General features: G+C 42.2%; 1 protein-coding gene across 3 annotated transcripts in view; it reads left to right on the top strand.

The window, feature by feature from the left end:
* Positions 1-7,790: 7,790 nt before the first annotated feature.
* nrp1a (neuropilin 1a) overlaps positions 7,791-23,513 on the top strand; it is a 67,458-nt gene continuing 51,735 nt past the window's right edge. For 2 of the 3 annotated variants that reach the window (XM_023950445.2, XM_078938270.1), the window contains exons 1-3: positions 7,897-8,570; positions 9,431-9,836; positions 10,663-10,837. In XM_023950445.2, coding sequence (XP_023806213.1) covers positions 9,701-9,836; positions 10,663-10,837 — 311 coding nt within the window. In that variant the 5' untranslated portion in view covers positions 7,897-8,570; positions 9,431-9,700. Of the gene's footprint in view, positions 8,571-9,430; positions 9,837-10,662; positions 10,838-23,513 lie in introns of all 3 variants that reach the window. The other variant, XM_023950444.2, reaches the window with a different exon arrangement.

Genomic DNA, 23,513 nt, shown 5'->3' with positions numbered 1-23,513 from the left:
CCTACATAGCATTTCCCCGTGACAGCTCCTTCCCACATCTCCACCTCCCTCCCCTTCGCTGCCCTCATCTCTGGGGCTTCTCTCTGCATGTTTGATGATGAGCAGCACAATATTCATCATCTCAGCCTGCAAAGTGGAAAAAAGAAAAAAAAAAGACGTGAAATTTAGCCCAGACAACAACAAAAAAATGTCTGCAGCCCCTAAAATTGGAACTTGCTCCTTGGCTCTTCCCAAAAATGTAATTAAGCATCAGGAGAATCACAAATCGGTGTGTCTCCGCAGAAGTGATCGCTTGATTGGGTATCTGGGATTGAGCAATTTCCATCAGTGATGATGGGTGAGTTGGATGTGCACGCGAGCGTGAGCTGATGACACACACACCCCTTTGCAGATAAACACTGTCACATGTGCAGACCCATATGCAGACGGAGACAGACAGTAGGCTCCCTCATCATTAATTCAGGAGCCATCACTCTCACCCTCCCTCTGCCCCTGAGAAGCCCTCAGTGCTTCCCGGCAACATTATGCATATTTATTCATACATCCCCTCCGCTTTACTAAATGTCACTGTGAATGTTTTTTTACTTCTAATGAAGCCATTGCTTTCACTTTCTTCTTCCTTCTTGCCAGTGTTTCCCCTCCTTGTAAGTCCCTGCGACTGCTACGTCTCCAAACTTCACAGGCGCTTTATTCAATACCCCCACCGCCGCTAATTCCATTCACACTTGGTTTCACCTCAACCAAACGCCTCCGAGGAGAAACGCCACCTTTGTAGCAATTACTGGGGACCTTGATGTAGCTGAGCCTGCACCACAACCAGCAGCAGTCGTCTGCGCGGGACTCAGCCGAGCGTCGGTTTCCTTTTGTCTTCACCCACAGCTCTCTTTTGCAATCATCTGAGAGCGAGCTCATTTCAGTTTCTGCTTGTTTTCCGCTCCTTTCACCTCCATGCCTCCCTCCTTGGTCTCACACAAACATGCACAGGTGCATTCCACGCTCCTCTGAACAAATAAGCTCGGGATTAAAGCACATTGTTAGCGCTGCGTCGTTTGTGCGGGTGAACTTGTTCAGCAGTGTGTGAAACACGGAGCTGCCTAGTAATTATCAAAAGTGTGGGGCAGGTAGAGCAGCTTCTGTACTGGGGGAGATGTTCGGGTCCTGAACCCGTTTCTGCAGCAGGTGCACAGAGGAGGAGCTGGAACTCTGCAGGTGATCACTGACTAACAAGCTTTTCTTAAATGCTTTTGGTGAGTGCAAAAATGTTACGTCTGCAACTATGAAGATGCCGATAAAAAATGTGCTTTTGGTGTTTTTAACATCTTGCGACATCTTTCTGGACATACCGTGTTTTTTGGAGTAGAAGGCGTGCTTTTGTGCCGCTCTGCAGAAGCTATGTCCTAGGAAATGACACAAGTGTTTCTTTTTTTATTTTGGCTAAAACCAACCTAATTTTTGGGGGGAAAAGTTTATTTTTAAAGAATTTCTCATGTGGAGCTCTGACCGGGCTGGCAGAGGCTGAGGGCGAGAGTAAGGGGTTGGGGGGGGGGGATCCTGCAGGCCATACAAAGCTGTTTTAATTTATTAAATGATCTGACTGAGTATTTTTAACTGATCCTTTTATGCTTGTGCTTTTCTTGCAAGATATGTAAGGGTTAATGGCCGACGAAGTGTGCGATTACTACTTTTTAACGCACGCCGTGGAAGCCTGAACCGTCCGACGCGAAGCGGAGGACGGTTGCTTCCGCGAAGTACGTTAAAAAGTAGTAACCGCACACTTCGAAGGCCATTAACCCGCTTATACCATGGTCACTTACAAAAGCAATACATATTAACCAGGTTTTAGTCCTTAATTCTTGTTTTTTTTTCCGTTTTGGATCACTTTTCTCATAAACAGCGGACTATATGTTACGTGATGCGGCGCATCGCGCCGCATCACGTAACATATAGTCCGCGTCGCGCAGCACCACCGCTGCAGTTAAGATTCGGCGATATATATATGCTGATCATCCCGATGGGTTGAATAAAGCATCAATTCAGAGGGAAAGTTAATCGCTTACCGCTTGTTTTTGCCCCGATGATGAAGCAAAAGGTTGTTTTACAGAAGCCGGCGCAGTGATACAAATCATTTAAGCTAGCCGACCGGAACTTCTTTTTTCACCGTGCGGTTATCAGGTTTTAACGCATACCCAGCAGCCAATCAGAATCGAGTATTCAACCGGACCATGGTATAATTCATTTTATTGCATTTCTGGATGTGTAATTTTAACAGGTTAACCAGTGAAGGATAAGATACGTACAGAACGCTATTCTTCCTGCAGATCTAGTGTGCCACAGAGCTAGAGGAGACAAATTCTACTTAAGTATAGCTGGGAGTGACTGCTGACCCTTTTCATCTGCATCCCAACTAGCAGCCTTTTTAGCTCAGGGTTTCAGATCATATGCTTGGGTTCAGACGGAGGTCAGCAGTAATGAATGCCATTCATTTGAACAAAACGATACAAACAATTTAACTGGTTTAAAAGCTGATCCTGAGATTTCAGATATATGTCATTTCCAGGAATCTTATCTGGATGTCTGTTCAGGGCTTTGGCTAGAGACTTACCCCCCAAAAACACTGACTGCATCTAAATAAAATCCTCTTCTGGGAGAGCTCCCTTCCTTCTAATCTGCAGTAAACACAGGTCAGCTCAGAGCTTCTTGGTGACACATCTTTCCTTATTTACTCCACCTCTTTCTTTAAAACGGGTTCCAGTCGTGCCTGAAGGATCCTGTTACTTCAGCAAGTCTCTGAATCACCACTGTTGCCATCACTTTGAAGCCTGGCAGTGTTTGGAAGGGTGGGACAGAACACTAACAGCTGCATCACTCTGCAGTGACAGATGCTGCAACAATTTAAAAAAATGAATTTGGTAGTAATAGACCTAATTTTACGGCTAATTCGTTTTCATCTTCACAAAATAAAACCCAGTTTAAACAGCAAAAACTCCTCTAGTCGGCATTGATTGGAATTTTAGGGGGAAAACCTCAGACGCCTTAATAGAATGTGTTTAAAAGTAACAGAATTCTCTTTCTTTAGGTGTTGAAGTCTTTGTGTCAGCTGTACCGCATGACCGAGCAAACTCTCGCCTTATTTATTTATTTGTTTATTTATTTATGTATTTTTATTTGTTCATTTTATCTTCTTATGAACTTACACTAGATTTTAATGTGTTATTTTAATTTTAATTTATCTTATTTCAATGTTTTATTGTTTATTGCTTTTATCAATATGTTTACTGTTTCATTCTCTTTTATATTTTATTTTATTTTTTTCCAGTACTTTCTCAGTTGGGACCTCTACCTCTGGGTTGGATGCTGTTCAGCCTCTCCGGCTCTGGATGGGGACCTGCATCACCTCTTAGCTGTGGTGGAGCGGTCCGCGCCTGTGATGCTGCATTTGGCTGGTCATGCGGCGGTTCACAGAGAGAGAAGTTCCAATTATCAGCATTTCCAACATCTTGTTTTCGTGCTCTGCCTATTTCTTATTTCTTATTCCATCAAGTAGGGGGCTGGGGGGGTTGTGCCCTATTTATATTTTTATTTATTTTTTGTGCTTGTTTATTTTAATCTTCATGCTTGTTTTATATTATTTATTTTGTTTTGTTTTAATGTAAAGAACTTTGTGTTATTCTTTAGTGCTTTATAAATAAAGTCTGATTAATTGGTTGATTCTGTTCTCGAATTTAAAGCAGCTGCAGTTCTTCAAATGGCCACTGGAGGCTCTTGTAAGAAAGAAACCCAACGACTCCCACGTTAACCATTTAACAGCGGAGCTGTCACCGATGACGGCAAACAACAAATGCTCTTTGAACTAACTGTTCGACCGCTTACGCAATAAACGTTTTATTTAATTATTGTGTTGCATAAAGTAAACAAGGTTGAAAGTAACAGGTAATGTGAATCTGCTAACGTGACTAAAACGTCTGATGCGGGTAACATGTAGCGTGTTACAAACAAGTTCTAGAATTACAGTTAATCTAGTTAAATACAACTCTGAATCTTTTGTCTCACTTAATGCGCTTTATGTAAGACATAAACTTCGAAAATAGACTATTTATTGATGATGAACCTAATAGTGCATAAAATACAATAAACATTTCCATGATTAAGTGTGTATTTTTTGATTGGTAGATGGGTAAACCGATAAGTGGACTCAATCAAACATGCAGTGTTCCAACATCGTTTTTTTGATTGTTTAAAAAAATTGTTTAGCTGGTTGCATGAACTTTAATCATATTGGGTCCTTGATTTAACTTTTTATTTTTTATTTTTTTGCTCTTCCTAATGGTATGGGGACATGAAAGATGATTTTTCTAGTTAATATTAAAGATTCAGGCAGAGGTTTTATTATTGCAGTTGGTAAAGTCTCACAAGAAGCTGACTTTCTTTCCACCTGAGGTCTGTCCACCTGTCAGCCTTGTTGTTGACTTTCTCCCACATTGCTTTTCAGTCTTTGCATCAGCATGGTGCAGACGACACAGCCGTTTGTTTGCGTCTGCCTCAGGTACACTGCAAACACAGATAAACACAGCCTTTGACTACAGCCCTGCAAGTATCACTGCTTTTTCTCAGCTCGCCTTACATAGCATGCTTGGATCACAAAGGGTCTCTGTGGTTACGCCCTCTTTGGTGCCACAGTTGAGTAATTTAACGTGAATACACTCACAATCATCTGCTGATGAGGGGACTTTGTGAATCAACCTTAGGAGACTCAAGGCAGGACAAAGACAGACCTCAGTTTGCACCTCTGTTGCGTAACAGTTGTGTGAAAGGGCCATTGGCCTCTGTAACCAGGGTTAGGGGATTAGAAAAACCGGGTTTCCGTGGGTAGATTTTTCCCAGGTCATCGGATTTCTCCAAAAGTACTTCAACAAAACAATCACTGACGATACTCAACACTCAACTTTCCAAAGAAAGAAGAAATAATGCAGCTGAATTTAAGTGGAAATCATTTATGTGAGATCATGGCGGTATGAAAACCAGATTACTTGTTCGTGCCAAGCATGAAAACACAACCATAACGTCCATGGCTTGTGATTTTCTCTGTGAGCTCCTGTATTGTCACCTCTGTTTCTTCATCTTTCAGGTTTTGTGGTGTTGTTATTCCAAAAATGTTATATCTCATACTTTTATAAGAACGTTTGAATTGTGTTTGTTTCATACTCAGGCTATCCCTCAGATTAAGTTCGATTTGGCAGAAAATACTAAAAAACGTCTTTCATTTTGTTAGGTTAGGGTTAGCTGAGCGGTCATTAAGGGCACAATTGAGTTTTGACCCTGAAGAAAAAAGCATAATAATGCTATATTTTACAGTACGGTACTTACTGGGTATTTATATGGTACTTATGGTAATTACCAGGAAATACACATAAACTTACCACATGAGTTGAAGGTGCTCAAAAGGTAAGTACCAGAAAACTCGTAATAACAAACCATAGAAGTATTACATAAAAACCAAGCACCATGAAGACAAAAACCAGCAGGTCTCGCTTCTCTTCCAAGTATGAAATGTTGATGTTTACCTGACAGACACGTTTCCTACTTTTATACAATTTATTCTGTATATTTACACTTATAGCTGTTATTTTTTCACTTGCAAGTACTCTGTCTATTTGGTTCATTTCAGCTCTTTACTCCACTGCATTTACACCACCACTAACCCACATCACAATTCACTTGTAAGTTAATGCATGCGCTCTTTTTAAGGCAGACTGGTGCTCAATTGTTCAAAGTTTAGATGTTCTTGGCTTCTGCCGTACCTAGGAGGATAAACTCCATTCTAGAACTTAACAGTCTGGATTGATAAACAAACCAAACACTTGTAGACAGAGCTGCAGATACCCCCAAAAACGAAACATCTTTACTCTAAGCAGTTGATATTAAATCAGAAAAGAAGACTGTCTGTCGTCATGCTTTTAGCTGAATAACAGTCCGACTAATGAAATCAAACCAGCTGCTCACAGGGGCCATAAAATGTCTGCTTTTGTGCTGGAGGCAATTATTTATCCGGCTCTGCTAAAGATCACCATAAATCTGTGTGAAGATCCCAATCCTTTAAACGGCTCTTTTACTGTTCCGTCAGTGTAGATACGGCACCGGTGGCTCCTTGTGAAGTGACTCTCAGCCGCTGTTCCTCCGTTATCCTGATTATACTGCCTTTGTCAGAGAAACCCGCTAAATTTCAACTGTTATTAGATAGAAAGAGAATTGCCCTATTTTCTGAACTATCGGGCACTCCGTGAATGGTCGATTTTTTTTTTACTTATGTCATAAATAAGGAGCAATGAGTGAGACAAAGAGTCATAGATGAGTCTGTCAGCAAGTCAGACTTTATTCATTGCTAAAATGTGTTTGCAACACGCAAAAAAACGCTACCCACTAGCTGCGTAAGCACATTTACAATAACACCTAAGCATGTTTGCAATAAGTAAAAAAACGAATACAGCTAAAGCAAACGTTACTGTGACTATGATAACTATCAACAGAAACCCTTCAAAAAAACACTCCAACACCGCTACATGTACCCGTGGTCAAAATTACACCCAACTCATAAAAAGTACAGATTGATACCATTTTTTTTGAGATGCGTACCAACTAAATGGCTCAGTTGTTTATAAGTGCGGGGACTGGGACACGGGAAATCAGGGTCCAACTCCCCAATGAGTTTCATTCAGATTGCTTCTACTGCCACAAGGAGTCTCAGCTCTGGGTGTCCCTGTGCCGGTCCCCAGCCCGGATAAAATACAGGAAGGCAAGGCATCAGGCATAAACATCTCTGCCAAACCACCTGTGCTAATTATCGAAGGCTGATGTGCTGTGGCGACCCCTGACAGGATATGCTGAAAGGTGAACATTTTGACAGGGAGTTGTGTACATCTCTGGTCATGTTGACATCAGTAAACATGACCAGAGTTTGTCCAATTAATAAGGCACACTGTTGACTCAGTGCGCTTTATACTGCAGAAAATACTTTACTGAGGCTGGAAGCAGTGTAGAATCCCTTGATCCAAGATGAAAAACATCACCTTGTGCTATCTTTATCCTCAATTCTTTGTTTTTTATAATTGATGGTTAAAAATGTGAATTTTTACTCAAAAATTTTACACATTACATTTTAAAAACGTTTTGTTCTTTTTTTCTCTTAAAAACGGATGTGACTAATTCAGGGAGCACTGGTTTAGTTTGCCTGCTCTGCTGCCCCCTTCAGGTCAGAACCAGGAGCCCAGCAGCCGGAGGTCTCTTTATTGGAGTCAATTGAGCTCACGCAATGAGAGCGCCGGACTTTTAACTCTTTCGAGTCCAGGAGAGATTTCGGAGCAGGTCCTTCCTGTCTCAGTCTCAGTTATTAAAGTTGCACAAAAAGATTTAAAATGGAGCAAAGAAGCTGGTTCCTTTTTAAAAACTTTGTCTCCACCCACCCCTCCACCCCATACAATGTGCTGCTATCTCAACTCGTGATGAATCCAGAAAGCAGCGCGGCTTCTGTTCCATTCCCCTGTTTGATGTGGCTCCGCATACCAGCGGTGTCAACAGATTTAGCTCAAAATAGCATATGCAGTCACTTTTTTTTTCAAGCTGAAGCAAACAGACATCTGTGTTGTCTGCAACAACATAAACTGTCAGCAGGATAAGAAACTCTGGGCCCCTGCCGACGCACAGTTGCGCATTCAGAAAAATATATCCAATATTCCAAAGGGAGTATCTGCGTGTGGCGCGCTGTGGCGACCTTTGCGCGCGTCTTAATATTCTTTATCTCCGCGCTCCGAGGGAACTGGAGATCCAATCGGCAGTTTGAATAAGATCCCGAAGTATTCCTGCAGCAATCGTGTTTATCACACATGTATATGGAGCCGCGGGGGGATTGCTTGGGAGCTCAGGAAGTAGAAGGCGGATCGGATTCGGGATGAGTCAGGGGCGCATTTCATGTTTTCCTGGGAGCGTCAGGTTGAGGCAGCTGAGGGAAATCTGCATATCGACCGCGAGACGCACGCGCCTCGCACACGAGCGTGCGTAAAAAGGGGGCGTGTGGGACGGGCAAAGACTCAAGCGAGCCCCCCCCTCCACATTTTCATCGGTCTCTGAATCGGGAGCGGATGAACAGAAAAGGAGAGAAGGTGGGCAAAAAATAATGGAGGAAACTTAAATGTGAGGACTTTTATTTTTTTGATATATTGCGCATTCTTTGTACCTCCCCACGCGCGCAGGAATCCTCCCTTTCTTCCCTCGCTGTAGCTGGATTTGGGATGTGACAGCGCAGAGTGAAAGACGGAGGATCAACGGGGGAGGAGACGTGTCTGTGCGCGGAGAACAGAGCGGGTATACCCGGCTGCGCGTCTGCGCTGCGCCGCTCCACGCTGTTGGGGAGGGAGAGTCTGCATGGGGAGGCTAGGAACAAGTTAAATTGTTGTTGAAAACCTCTGGATTGGACGTGTTGCCATTCTAAAAGAACCGTGGGATCGTGGAGACACGCATGTGGGGAGTGGAGAGAGGAGGGCCGGATGCCTACGGGTCTGGGAGTCCTCGAGACGCAGGTGAATATTTGTTTTTATTCCACAATATGAAGAACCCAACAGAATTTTGTCTTAATTTAAAAAGTTTTATAGTCAAAACTGGAGATTCTTCATTTAATCTGTAATTTAATCTGTTGTGCTTTGTGGGATTTGGAACCAAAATATTTGGGATGACCTTTTAGTCATTTTCCTGTCTTGGAGCCTAAAAAGTGGAAAATAAGTTTTATTTATTTTTATCAAATGAAACAGACTAAAACAATAGAAATAATAGTGAAAGCTTTGAAGAATAGTGGAAGAAATGGCGCTAAAAGGTGTGCATTTCCAAGAAAAAACACACAAAACACATAGCACTTTGTTATATTTTGTTTTCTTTTGTGATCAGAAACATAATACAACTTATCGAGGAGATAATTTAATCATTTGAAAATGAGACTTGGGTCGCGTTTTTTTGTAAAACTGGCCAGTTTGTGTTGGCTACTACCTCCGACGGGGGGTCCAGTTGTACCACTACACCTCCCATTCATGCTGCCTGCTTCTTTTTTGTAAGAAAGGAAAGTGGGAGGGAGGGAAGGAGGGGGCAGGAGAGAAAGAAACGAGCGAGAGAGCCATGTCACTTAACGCACCGCTGGCGCGCCGAGCCTCAGTCTGAGACATCTCTTACGCACGACGGCACGGGGCTTTTCAGACCCAAGTCAGCCCTCATCAAACCAGTCTTCAGCCTCTCTGAGTCCGGGAGAATGATCAGCCTCGCGCCTTATCTTTAACAGACGGGTGTTTCCAGATATTTGAGGGGGAAAACCGTCCAGGGCGCACGGTGGTTGCGCATTCACCATTTCCTCCCTCAATATATTTATCCTTTGAACTGTATTTCCCTTCCACAGCCAAGGACTGCAGCCCGCCTGGGCATCAACTGAAGAAGGAGTAAGAAAGCAAGGTGGAGACCCTTATTTCTTTTTTTCCCTTTTCTTTTCTTTCTTTGGCGCATCTTTGGAGAGGATATGGCACACCGCGCGCAAACGATAGGAGACAGGAGCTGAAAGACAGGATGCCAGCCACCTGAGCTCGGGCTCACATCAGCTCCAACTTTTCTCAAAAAGAGGCACTTTATGTTGACAAATTAAACTTTAAAAAAAACTTTTGGAGGATTTTGGATGCTTTTTTCGTTCCTTTGTCTTTTTCTTTGGATGTTTGATTTTATTCTTTTGGGCGACAAAACAAGGATGCATTGTGGATTAGTTTTTATCCTGTTAATGGGAATCCTCCTGGTGGTCAAGGCTTTGGAAAAAGGTAAGTGTGTCATTTGATATCTTTTCAAATAAAGCTTTTATGTACTCTGGAAAGCCACTAATTCCACTATTTTTTTTAAAGATTAGCTCCCTCTGATCTCCGCTGATCTGTGGGCAAACTCAATGCTTACCTGCACGCACTGACACCGCCTAAAGAAAGCTTTGTATTGTCCCAACTAAGCATTCCTTAGTGATTATTCTCTTAATACCTTAATGTCGCTCCCTTGATTCTAAGTTGTTCTTTATGTTCTTCTTAACATTTTGAGTTTGTTTTTTCTGATTTGGCGCAAATTGATCGGAAAAAGGAAGAAAAAATTTTCTTTTAAATTTCTTCAGAATTTTTTTGACTTTTTTTACATTTCTGCGCATAATTGGTATTGCAACATGTAAAAGCCCATAAAACCTATTTTAAAAGAGGTGTATGATAAGACTATGAGTTTTCGAACGAATTTAAGTTAAAAGCAACAGATGTGCCTTAAATTCACACTTTTATCTTGTTCAAATGTTTAAATTGCGTATTCCAAACACCTGAATTTGCTTTTTTGTCATGTGAAAAAACGTATCTTTTCCAGTTTTTTTTTTTACTTGCATGCCTAAGCATTGATAAATAAACCCACATTGTTTGTTAATTAGTTTAAATCCAGCTGCACTGTCGGCAGGACTGTGCGCATGTCTGGAACGATTTCCTCCAAATTAAAATTAAATCTGGGAGTAAAAGAAAGACTTTATTCTTTTTGGGGAAAAAATGCGCACAAGAAAAATGTAGAAGTTTGTTTGTAAACACGAGGAGGGCTCTGAGCTCAGCCTTTGTGCGTCTGACTCCTCAGATAAATGTGGGGGCAACATCAGAATCTCCAGCGCCAGCTACCTCACCTCGCCCGGATACCCCAGTAGTTACCCCGCCTCCCAGAGGTGCACCTGGGTGATCACGGCGCCTGGTCCTCACCTGCGGATCTTCATCAATTTCAACCCGCATTTTGATCTGGAGGACCGGGAGTGCAAGTAAGTGGGCAAACAAACTTCCAGCAAGCATTTAAAAATGCACAAAAGATTAAAAAAATGGCTTGAGAGTAATTTAAGAGCCAAAACGGCTCGATCTGGCGTATTTCTAACTCATGGGGCACATGCACGCGCGTGCATGGTGTGTGGACACAGCCGATCACGCCCATTGCGCGTGAAACCGCGCCATCTAGCGTTAGGGCGCTCTCCGACGCTGGCGGAGGAACTGCTCGTCCTCTCCGCGTGCTTGGTCTCAGAAATGTGCTTTTTATTTCTGTTTCTGGGGGGTTGTAGAAGTATCGATTTTTGGACTCTGACTGGAATCTTTGTCGTTTTGCAGCTCACCTCGCGGGGCTAAAGACGCACCAAAGGCAATTAACCGAGGCTCTGTCTGTGAAAATTAAAACAAACTCTTCTTTTCTGGGGGGAATGCATTTCCTTGAAGACACAGCTACACAACATGAAAATTTGTTGCGTTAGAAAATAAAACTGTCCTTGTCAAATATCAGATTATAATCTGTGAAGACTCCATTTGGACCCTCGATGACCGTGCGTAAAAGATCCATATTGGTGTGCGCCAGCAGAAGGGCTGAGCGGCCAGGCTTTTGTGCAGGGACAGCTTGAGCCGGTGAAACCAGAGACAGACAGTAATGTGATGAGGCTGTGTGAGTGTGCGTGCCCTGGAGGTGAGCTGTGCCTGGGCAGAGCGCCTTGTCTGAGCGTCCTTCCCCACACCGTCTGTGTGTGGCTTCTGTGCGCGCGCCCTGCTCTGTCTCTGCTGTTTGTTTACGCTGCAGGGCTCAGGAGAGCTGCACTGGATCCTGTTACTGTATCTCTGATCCACCCCTTAAAAAAAAAGAATCAGGACGCCCCCTGCTTGTTTTGTGCGCCTTGAATGGACCCCAAATATCCAAGGTTTTACTTTTAATCCTACTTTAACCTTTTGGATGCTGCTGTCAGAGGTCTGAGGCAGACTGGACCCTCCTGGATGCTCCGTGACACTTCTTACTGCTTCAGTTTCAGCACCAGAGGGACTATTAAACTGTTCAAAATGCCCTGTCAGGAGGGAGGAAGTGCAAGATAACAATGCTTGTGCTAATCTAGTTAGTAAGGACTGAATTTCCTGTGTTTAAGCGCTCACAACACAGTTTAGTTAGTTGGTGCAGGATCGTAGAAGAAAGCTGGTTTCAAAGGGACCTCACAGGCTGATCAATTTATCCCTAATCTTTCATTTAAATGACAAATGTTTCATCATTTTGTTTTGCCATCACCTGAAGCTGACGATTCCTTGTTTGATCGTTTGAGTTGAGTTTCAAACCCTTTGTCCATGAAACTATGACATTAGATAGCTTAAAGTGATTTATTCGTCTTAGTTTGTTGATGAAAGGCATCAGATTATGCATTAGAAATGCTGCCACAGCTATGTTTCATGTATGAACAAGAACTAAAACTGAAAAAACTCTTTTAGGCTCAAAAATAAACCTGGTCCTGATCTTCCTGAAGCTTTTTTTAGCTGCTTTCTCGCCCGTCTTCCAAGCTGTGTGCCTGTGTTTTCGCTGCTTTTGTTCCGTAAGCCATTTATCCCTCACCTGTGGATCACTGAAGCTTAAAATCGGCACCTAAGTCAAGTGTTTACACATTCTTTTAGGCATGCCACTTCATCTTTTGTCCACCACTTGTCCAGCTTCTTCAGAACTCACTGCACATTAGGGGTTTGGTAGCTTACTGTGGCTTTGGCAACAGAAGAAAGACTATTTATTGCAACCAAGTCAAACACTGATAGCAAGGATGGTTTTTAAAGTTGTTTCACTGCTCTGGTTCATGTCTGGATTTGAAGATTTAAGCCCAAAAGATAAATAGGTAAAAGTTTAAAGGACTGGGCTGAACGTGAAAGAGAAAAAACAAACCTCTGAAAGTCTTTTAAAAGGCAGTGAAGTAAGAAACCTTTTAAAAAAATATTGCAAATTAAAAGAGTAGGAGAGGTGACAGGATTGCCTCATTACTTTAATCCAAAATGTTAAAGTGTAAAGTTTATATTGTTTGCAGTTTTGCCAAAATCTAAAAATCTGTGTCCTTTTTTTTAAGACATAGTTTCTACAGGGCGACAGTAGCTCATTAGAAATTCACCTCCGAGTTGTGGACGGGACCATTGGCGTGGAGCAAACCTGCCATTCCTTCCCCTCCCCACTGCTGAGAGCTCTCTGTTTACCGCGCTCTCCTGCTAACATTAGCAGTGCAACAAAAATGGCGAGCAATGTCATAGTTATCCATCCATACAGTTTATATCCAGATTCCGGCTCAGACGAGGAAAACAAAGACGTACACGGATCTATTTGTCTGCAAGTGGATGCATCAGAATGGACCAGAGCAGGGAGCTTGTGGCCCCCCCAGTGTATTTTCTTTGTCACAAATGGAATTTTTTGTTTGGCTGCTTCAAATTCACAATGATTTTAATAGAGAAATACAGTATTTTCCACACTTAAAAGGCTTAATTTTTTTCAAAAAACACAAAGTGCCTTATATATGGTTTAGGTCTCAGAGGTACACGGCGCTCAACATGCAGCTAATGGTTCTAACACGGCTAATGTGCAGCATGTTAGAACCTGTTTGTATCACACTACACATTTAATAATAAATGACCTCATCTCTGACTTTTTTTTTCTCGCCTTACATATGACATACGTTGGAAAATAGACCATCCGTTGACGGTGCGGTTTACGCTGTGCCCTGTAGTGCGGAGAATATGGTTATTACAAATGCAATTTGAGCCTCCACCAAATTCCCCAAGAACATGTTAAAAACACCAAAAAAACAATTTTCATCAGAGTGGGACTTTTAAGTCAAGCTTTTTGCTTTTGTGCGCCAAAGATTTACGTCATTCTTTGAGTGTTTGGAAGATTCGCAGAGGCCACGCAGAGGTTTTCAGCCCAAATCCTTCTATTTTTAACCGGGGTGGCGTTTCATTTTTAATGGCGTTAATGGACCTTTTTCACGGGACTTTGGCTCCGCCTCGTGATGCGTTCTGACGGTCGCGCCCGGCAACCGAGCCCGGCGACGCTCTCTTGACTGAGCAGCAGGCGGTCAGCTACTTGTTGGGTGTGGGTTGGCTGTCAAAGCCCCGCTCACCACCTCAGCCCATACATAATGGAAACTGATGAGAGTCAGAACGGCTCCCTTATCTGATGGACTGGCAGTGTGGGGGGAGGTGGGGGGGGGGAGTCGCAGTGCATGCTTCAATGCACTCCCTTGCAATCTAATTAGCGGGCAAATGGAACACACATGCACCCCATGTTCCCCAACATGGCTCTTATCAGCAAAGCAAACAAGGAGCACTCAAAGTGGAGCCGGTAAAAAGAAAAACAGTCGTCTGTGAGCGGGCGGTGCATGGCGGCCGCCGTGTTGTTGCACGTGTGCGCCTCACTTGTCAGGTTTTGTTTGGGGAAGTGCGGGGGCCTGTATCCTGAGAGCGGGAGGAGGAAAACACTCAATCGCAGAGATAAGGAGGCCGCCTGGCAATCCTGAACGCAGAGCGTGTTTACCCTTCACGCACCGCTGTGGACTTTCACAGAGCTGCCTCTTGTGGTTAATGAGGTCGAAGAAAAGAGTCAAACCCCGCATCCAGGCAAATATTTAAAGTCAATTTGCTCGGAAAAGTGGCCGAATGAGAAACACTCCTTTTTTTTCTTGATCCGATAAGAAGTATCAGGTTTTTCTGGCTTCTTGAACTGCTGGATGAAGATACCAGCGAGGTGTTGTTGTTTTTTGTGTTGGTTTAAATCCAAGCATGGGGACAAGACGATTGCACGCAGGAACAATGCAGAGCCTTTTGTCTAATAGAAAATGTTGGAGAAAACTTTCCCTCTCATGGATCTTTCTGTCTCCACCCCCTCTCCTCCTGCTGACAGCCAGCTCTGTTCAGACCCCAGCACTCCCGACAACGTTATGAATCATTGATAGCATCGGATTTGCTGACCAAACCAAAGAGTTGGGCTGAGATTCCTCGCAGTCAGTCAGTCGGAGCTGCTCTGTTTGTGTTGGAAGAGTGGAGGAGCTCGGCCTCCTGTCGTTTCTTTGCCTTCTTATCTGTCTGGACGTCTTTCTGGGGTTCTCATGTGGCAGCGGGTGGAGGGGAGGTCAGAGGTAGATGCACGGCAGGGTGGTGCCGGGAAGCGGAGCTATTCTAGGAATGCTGTTAGAAGGGGAAAGTCCTTTTTTTTTTTCTAAACGATTCAAGAATTTACCAGAAGCAGAGCAGGTCATCACTTTGGGGGGTTATGATCTGTAAACTCTCAAGTTCATGTTTCAAAGCATCCTTAGGTAGGATGCTTTGAAGGTGGATGAGCTGGTATCCTCTCCTAAATGAATGCAATCTGATGCTGAAACTGGGAGCTTTCTTTGCTCCTTTTCTCCAGCCTCAAGCTGAGCTGTCCCTGCAGAGCGGCCTGTCCTGCTGTGAAGGGCAGCGCCTCTGCTGCCGTTGGTGCTCGGGCCCTGACTGCAGCACATTACCTCAGTCTGAAGCTGGCTCTCCTCCTCTGTCATGCAGAAGCCCACCAGCTCTCAAAAAAAACAAGCTAGCAATCCTAACTCGCGGGCTTTATCATTCAAACTTGTGGATCATTTTACATATTTAGGTATAGAAATCAGACGTAAACTAAACGACGTTGTTAGGGTTAACTATGAATCTTTGATAAATGAAACTACAGTGTCTATTGATAGGTGGATGTCCTTACCTCTGTCCTTGATGGGAAGAATTAATGCTATAAAAATGAATATTCTCCCCAAAATGTTGTACGTGTTTCAGAATTTACCATTGCCCCCACCTGATGATTTCTTTTCAAAAATCAAAAAACAATTTCTTGCATTTATTTGGAAAAATGATAAAGCACGAATTCGGTTATCCATGATGCAACTGCCATATAACCAGGGCGGGTTAAAATGTCCAAATATAATTTGGTATCATTGGGCTACACAATTAAGATCAATAAAATTTTATTTTGAAATTATTGATGCCCCCCAGTGGAAAGAAATGGAATCTGTTGGTCTAGATTTACCACTGCCATATTATCTTTATTCAGATACGATTTTTAATTTGATTAAGAAAACTTCAAATCCAATTGTTAAATACATGATAAAAATCTGGTCTAGGGTATACAAGCATACTAATGAAACTAATAACTTATCTTTGTACACCCCAATTTGGGGAAACCAGTATTTTATCCCAGGGAGGGCAGATATTATCTTTCAAGACTGGTCTTCGAGAGGATTAAAATCAATACAGGATCTATATTTACCAAATTCAGAATCACTAATGTCCTTTGACGAACTGACATGCAAGTATAACATTGATAAGAAATGTTTCTTTAAATTCCTTCAGTTACGGAGTTTTATTAGAGAAAGGCAGGGTAATCAATTAGCTAAGCCAAAAAAAACATCACTTGAAAGAATGCTTACTAAAAATAGTCGGAATAAAGGTGCCATATCCGAATTTTATGATCTTTTGTTGTCCAACTCTAAGGAAAACTCTGATTTTAAATTTAAGGCCTGGAATGAGGATCTCAAAACAACCTTGTCAAAGGAAGATTGGGAGTTAGCTTGTAGCAAAGTTCACAAACAGATAATCAGTACTCGGTTTAGGCTTCTGCAATACAAGTGGCTTATGAGAACATATATAACACCAGCGCAACTGAACCGATATGACAGTCATATCCCAGATATCTGTTGTAAGTGTGCTGAGGCTAAAGGGACTCTCTTCCACTGCATGTGGCAATGCCCTGAGATAAGACTTTTTTGGGAGGAGGTTAGAAAAGCAGTGGAGATGATTGTTTCAAAAACTGTTCCAACAAATCCTGTTATGTTTATTCTAGGTATATATCCTTCAAATCCCAAGTTTAGTAAAAGCGAACAAATTATGATTGACATGTGTTTTTTACAAGCAAAAAGAACCATTGCAATGTTTTGGAGAAGAACCTGTAGGCCCAAATTGACTCACTGGGTGAAACAGATGCTCGTAGTTTTTCCATTAGAAAGGATTACATGTATTAGGAAAGGAAAGTTGGAACTGTTTGCAGAAATGTGGGGTCCTCTAAAAAGTTTTGTGAGGAGTCTTAATTTGGAGAATGGATCTGTGGATGACCAAGACTAACTAAGAATACTCTGTAAACCTTCAGTATTTAAAAAAAAAAAAAAAAAAAAAAAAATTTATTTGAAAAATGTATCAAAAGATGGCTTTTTTTTAATTTCCTGATTAGTAAAGGTTGATCTGTTTTTTGTTCTTCTTGTTATTGTTTAGTTGTTTTTTTTTTCTCTGTTCTATTTTCTTTATTCTATTTTAGTTCACATATACAAATTGGATGTAAAGCTTGTGATTATGGTTGATAATGTACCAAAAATCAAAATAAAAACAATATTACAAAAAGTTCATGTCACAGAGGCGTCCACCCTCTCAAAAATCAAGCTTTTAAAACATCATCTTCTGGCGCACCTGGCGTTCTTCTGCTGACCTCCCGCAGTTCCCAAGCATTGGAAATCAAATTAGACTTCCAATTACTGTGAAGCCCTTGGACACAAAAAAAAAAAAACAGAAAAGCTTGTCAGCAGCATCTCAAAGAGCAATCTGCTTTGAATTTGTTTGCACTTCACGGCAATTATGGCCAACCTTATTATGTCAGCGTGGAGAAATCACCTGGCGTGTTGCATTTCTGTTGCAGAGATGAGGCAGACGGGGAAGGAAAGCAGCGGCGTTGATGCATCTGAAGTGTTCACCTTGTTAATTAGGCAGAGGGCAGCAGAAAGCTTCACCCTTCATCTCATAGAGGGGTTACTCTCTGGCTAACGAGCTGGATTAAAATAAGGCTCTCCTTCCCCGTGTGGGTGAGAGGGACCTTGAGGTTGAGGGTCCCTCTTTTCTTCATCTGTCTGCGAGGTGTTTCACCTTGGCCGCGGCTTGGAAGGGCAGCCTGATTGAAAAGCCTTCCGACCGCGGCATCTGCCATCCTCCCCGCTGCTCTGTCACCGCTTTGATTCATGCACAACCTGACCGAAACCGGGAGGCGAGCCACTCCGCCTCGCAGCGGGACGCGAGCTCTGCTCACAGCAGAGAGGAGTGGGAAAAAGGGAGGAATGGAGGAGGCTCCTGCTCATAAATAAGCCATGCCTCTGCTGGGGATCTGTGCCAGCACAAAAGCTTCACAGTCTCACACGTCTTCCTGTTTGGCTTTTCATCTCGAGGTGGAGTGAGCAACTTGTGTTGCCTTTTGCCTCTAAGCCTTTTCCTGGCAGTTTTTTATTTTTTTTATCCAGCTTCAAAACTGCCCTAGCTTCCTTATACGGAAGGGCAGTCGTCTGATCTTTTCCTTTTATCTGAGGAAAAAGAGATTTTTGAAAAGACACTGTAGGATTTAAAGATTTGTTTTCAAAGGAAAAGCACCCGTTTGTCAGTTTTCACCTAATCTAAAAATGATTAAATTCTGTACAACCAAAGGTATTAAGTCACGTACACACCAGCCATTGGATGTATGTTCAAAAATGTCTGGTCAAAATTAGATAATTATATATATATATAAAATTAGATAATTATATATATATATATATATATATATATATATATATATATATATATATATATATATATATATATATATATATATATATATATATATATATATATATATATATATATATATAGAAAGAGAGGGAGAGAGAGAGAGAAAATGGAAGAAGGGAATTGCTACATTTTAGCATATCCAATGCCCTCTCTCTCTCTCTCTCTCTCTTTATCTATCTATCTATCTATCGCTCGATATACATCACATATAAAATATGATGTTGCAACCTTTTCTTTGTTGGATATCAACAAAAACATCTTATGGGCATCTCCCCAAAAAATAGAATTGTCTTCCACATGTTTGATGTAGAAGACATCATAGTGGTAATATATTTTCTGCTCATTATACGTGAGTGGCAGAGCAAATAAAAAAACACAACACCAACCAAAAATCAGACATTGCCTCAGAATGTCTTGTTTGTGAGGGTTTTAAGCTAAAATGATGAAAGAGATCTGGGCGCCTTAATACGCCATGCTGGTGCTTGTCAGACGTGTTTTATTCCATGTTCTTACCCTGAATGGGGCTTGTGATTTTGATTGATGTGGCTGCAGCCATACACAGTTTGTTTGTTGTCCTAATGCGTCAGTGCTTAAAGGGGCAGCAGGTGGGAGGAGGAGGAGGAGGAGGAGAGGAATCGGGGGCGTCCGGAGGGCTCCCCACTCATCAAATCAGACTGTTCCCCAAAGGGGATTTGAGGGGAAGCAAAGTTTGTTTACAGAGGGTAAGAGGGAAGTGGGAACCAGCTCTGCTCTGGATCTCCGTGGTCATTTTCAGTCACCGTTGGCGCTCAGCGGGCCTCTGCTTCAATGGCGTCTCTCTACCACTCAGCCCTGCCTGATCCGACCATGGGGGCAAGCAGACAGTGATTGATGGGGCGATACCCCACTGCTCTATGATTGAGTTAGAGCCCCTCACAATCCCATGCTTTGTTTGCGCCTAGCTTGATCTCTCCTCACGAAATTGCGGAGGTCTTTCTGTACTTTTTCCCTCTCTTGTTTCTTCTATTAGATGGCTGCGATTGAAAAGGAGTGACGTAAATTCAAACTAAAAGCATTTTTTTCAGCATTATCTCGGTGGGGTAAGTGCTGAAAGTATTATTAGCAGCCTGCTCCTCTGTAGCCTGCCCAGCTTGTGCAGGATGACCCCTGTTTGCACGAGGATAAGTGACACTTTCCACTTCCCACTCCAAAATGACAGGGAGGTTGAACTGTCAGACCAGTAAGTGGAAGTGTCACTTTGCCCTTCAAAAGGCTGGCAGCTGCTGGCCAACCATCAGCAACTAAATCACCGCTGTAATGCCAAGAACTCCGGCTCTGCGGCTGGCAGCGCTGAGGAGATGCGGCGTTTGGCACGTGGCTCGCTCAGACGGGCTGCTTTAGCTTTCCAGACGGCTGCATCCCTGCACAAAACTTCTCTTTGGAAACTACAGATCAAAAAGGGCCGACGGATTTGTGCGTTTTAATCACCAACTGTGGACTGAAGTTTGCAGGAAGGCGAATGGTTTGACCCGAGGCTTCGTCTTTATCGGCCGGATGACCGGGTCATGGCGCACATGGGCCAGCCGGCTCCCTGACCGACTATGGGGAGGTCACCGCTGTTTAATTAAATAATTCCCAGAGCACTTATCGTTGGTGCTCCCCCTTTAGCTCCCTTGTCATTTGGCGACCTTTTCTTTACAATCTCCGTGAGAAGGTGGGCTTTGTGCCACTGATCCTTTCACTGCCTCCATCTGTTTGCCAATTACTTCTATCAGCTATTTGCACAATGTTTCTCTTTTGTCATCGTTCCTTCACTCGCTTTATCATCCACCAAGTAGTTCATTCCTTCTCTATCTCCTTCAGCAGTTTCCTTTTCACGCAGAAATCCTGCCCCCCCCTTCTGGACCCACAATGCTCTCTTCCTGCCTATTGTGGAGCGGCAGGACAGTTTCAACCGACACCAAACACGTCACCTCTGCCTGACCTCCGCCGTCCCTTCCTCTCCTTTTTTCTCAGACTGAGACACTTTCTGAGTGGGCTGTTCCCCCTAAAGCTACATACACACCGGACATTTGACCCGCGATCCCTTAGCGCACCAGACAGGCAGGGAGAGGCTTTCTCTTTGCTATCTGTTTTTTCTTTTTCTATGGGTTACTAGCGTATGTCCGGCACCTACAGTTTAAATAGGCTAGGTGCAAATCTCACGATTTGGTCACAAAACGGTTCATTGATATCAAGTCAGCATAGTGGCCTTAGTTTATCTTTATTTGAAAAACAAACGCAGACGTTGTCAGGGTCGTCGCCATGTCTGGGTTCACCAGATAAATTTCAACCTGATTTAACTGGCAAGGTTTGTTCAATGACCACACGCTTTGTGCGTAGAGCCCCAAAATGGTCTTTAAAATGTGCGTAACTACGTGTGAATGCTAGAGTTTTGAATCTGTTTAGTTCTTCTGTGTTGCTTTGGAACAACTCCCTCAAGCCTGGTTGAAGACTGAGAAATACTGCTTCTTCTTCTCAGTAGCAAACACCCATCTACATGCACCCACAGTGCCCTCTAGTGGTTGTTGCTATTTATTTAAAAGAAGACCACATACAAGTCGCACCTGAGTATAAGTTGCATTCCCAGGGACTGAAAAATAATGCGACTCATAACCTAGAAAAGATGGTAAAGTCACATTTGATGCCAGTTTTGAGACTTTTAACAAATGTTTTCATATTTTTTGAAAAAACGTCAGCGTACCAATGATGTCATCGCACAAAACCTTTCATTAAACTTCTACGAAAAACTCTCTCTTAAAACATCAACAAGATCCTTTTGATTGGGTCTTTCCTCCAAGAGCCTCTTAGCTTTTTTTGTTTCAGTGAACTTTTCAATTATAAAACGCTTTGCAACAAGACACATTCTGGTAACTATAGGTTTTTTTTTAGGCATTCAAGGTATTCATTCTTAGGCAAGAACATAATTGGTAAATTCAAATTTCAATCAGTCTTGGAGATTGTATTAAAGCTCCAAATTGTGCTGCAACTTAGTTTTGTGGGATACCAGCATGAAGTGTCCCTGTCATGATGGGGTCATAGAGCCGTTCAGATTCTTGAAGTACTAAAAAGCCATTGTAGCTCTGATTGGCAGTACCACAATATGAGTCAGTGCCAGGATTTGGCAGAGACCTAAAAGTGACTTAGCAATAAAGAACCAACTCCATGTACTGCTCACGAAACACACAAGCATGTTTGACCAACACTTGTTGGACGCTATTCGTCTGAACCCTTTATGATAATTCACCCAGGGGTAACTCTGTCCTCTCAGCGGGGTGTGCAAATATTCCTTTGTCCAACCCGCTGCACCTGTGCTGTCTTCAGAAAACACAGGTGTACAAGTGAACCCAGCTGTGCCACATCACCCCTCTCTCCGGGCACCTTGTTAACGTCCCCCCTAAACTTCTGTTGTAACAGCGTCCACCCCTTTATCCTGTGTGATCACAGATTCCATCGAATCTCAAGTTGAGAGGAATGGGAGCCATTTTCTTTCAATAATAGGTTCCATGTTTCCTATTTCTTTTTTTATTTTCTACATTTGTATCCTTTATTTAATCCAGTTTGCTTTGCACTTCCTGGTTTTGCACTACCTTGCCTTGCTTTGTAGATCCTTTCAGTTTCGGTCTGCAGTGAATAAAACATGCTTTTCAAGAGAGCATGCATAATTGATGCATTTCACTCCGATCGGTCTCAATGATGTTCTAATAAGGCCATCACTGAGTTTCTGCTTGGATTACAAGAAGGGTCTCTTAGAAAATGTTCCAAAGAACTGGTGGGGTCACTTTAAAATGCAACCATTCACAATGTGTATCATCTGGACGCTGACAAGCAAACAATCTGTGCATTTTAGACAGCAAATTTCAGACATTTTACAGGGAAAATGCGATGACTTACCACTCTTTCTACCTGTTTATGATTAGCTGATAAAAGCAACATAGAATTTTGGTGCAAAATTTGTTTTTTTTAAATAGGAATTGGAAATTTAAATATCAACAAGTTTTTTTAATTATTTTTTAACGGTCAAAAATTTGAAAAACTTTCATTTTAGCTGCCATTATTTAAAAATTAGTATTAATGGAATATTGGTAATTAAGTAATTGTTAGTTTACATATAAAGTCAAAGTTTTTTTTAAAGCAAAAACTATTTTCAACTTTTGCTTACGGTCAGTATCATGAATGCAACTTTAGAAGATTTCATGAGTCAGTAAGTGTTATTTGACAGATTTTGGAAGTATTTGGGAAAGAAAACAAGGTGTGCTTTTAATATACTATGCTGCTATTCTGGTTCCCTATGAGAATAAAAAAAATCACATGTAAATCCCTTCACCATAAGAGTTTTTAAACTATGTATTTTAAAATGTAGAACTGAAAAATACTTTTGAGATTTAGAATTTTCTCAGAACAGGACTAAAAAATAGTTTTTCAGTCTTTTGACAATTTAAAATTAAACCAAAGGAATTTTTGCTATAACAACTGTTCATCAAAACATGCCTTATATGCCTGAAAATTATTGTTTATATATATTTTTTGTGATTAAGTCTTAGTAGACTTTATGGTTTGACCACATATTCGCATGTATGTCAATTTATGCTAAATAAAAGTAGTTTCATTCTTAAATATGTATTGTAATGCATTAATCAACTCATTGATAAGGAATTGATCATGAAAACAAGCTTATTTGAAACCTTCAGGCGGAAAAAAACTGCACCTTTTCTTTACAAATAAAGAAGTTTTCACTTTCAGAAACTTGTTAAAACTTTTTTATGCCTTGTGCACCATGATCCTGGATATAGGAAGGGATAAGTCATGGTTCATACCATCCTTCATGGGCACGGAAAAGCATCAGCTGGACAGTCAGCTGTCTCAGCATCTTCAGGGTTCAAAGACTATTCTACTGTCAGAGCGAGGGGGGTGTGCTCACCACCGAACACTGGCTGCCTTTGTGGTCACCTCTACTTCCTTCTGTTCTCCAACCTCCTCCACCAATTCATGCTCGAGTCTTTAGGGAGCAGAAAACCTTAAAAAAACCACCTCATCTTGTCAATATGTGTTCAT

Source organism: Oryzias latipes, chromosome 20 (assembly GCF_053564925.1).
Source record: "Oryzias latipes strain Hd-rR chromosome 20, Olatipes_Hd-rR_3.1".
Taxonomy (NCBI): Eukaryota; Metazoa; Chordata; class Actinopteri; order Beloniformes; family Adrianichthyidae; genus Oryzias; species Oryzias latipes.
This window is presented reverse-complemented; position numbering and strand designations above follow the sequence as displayed.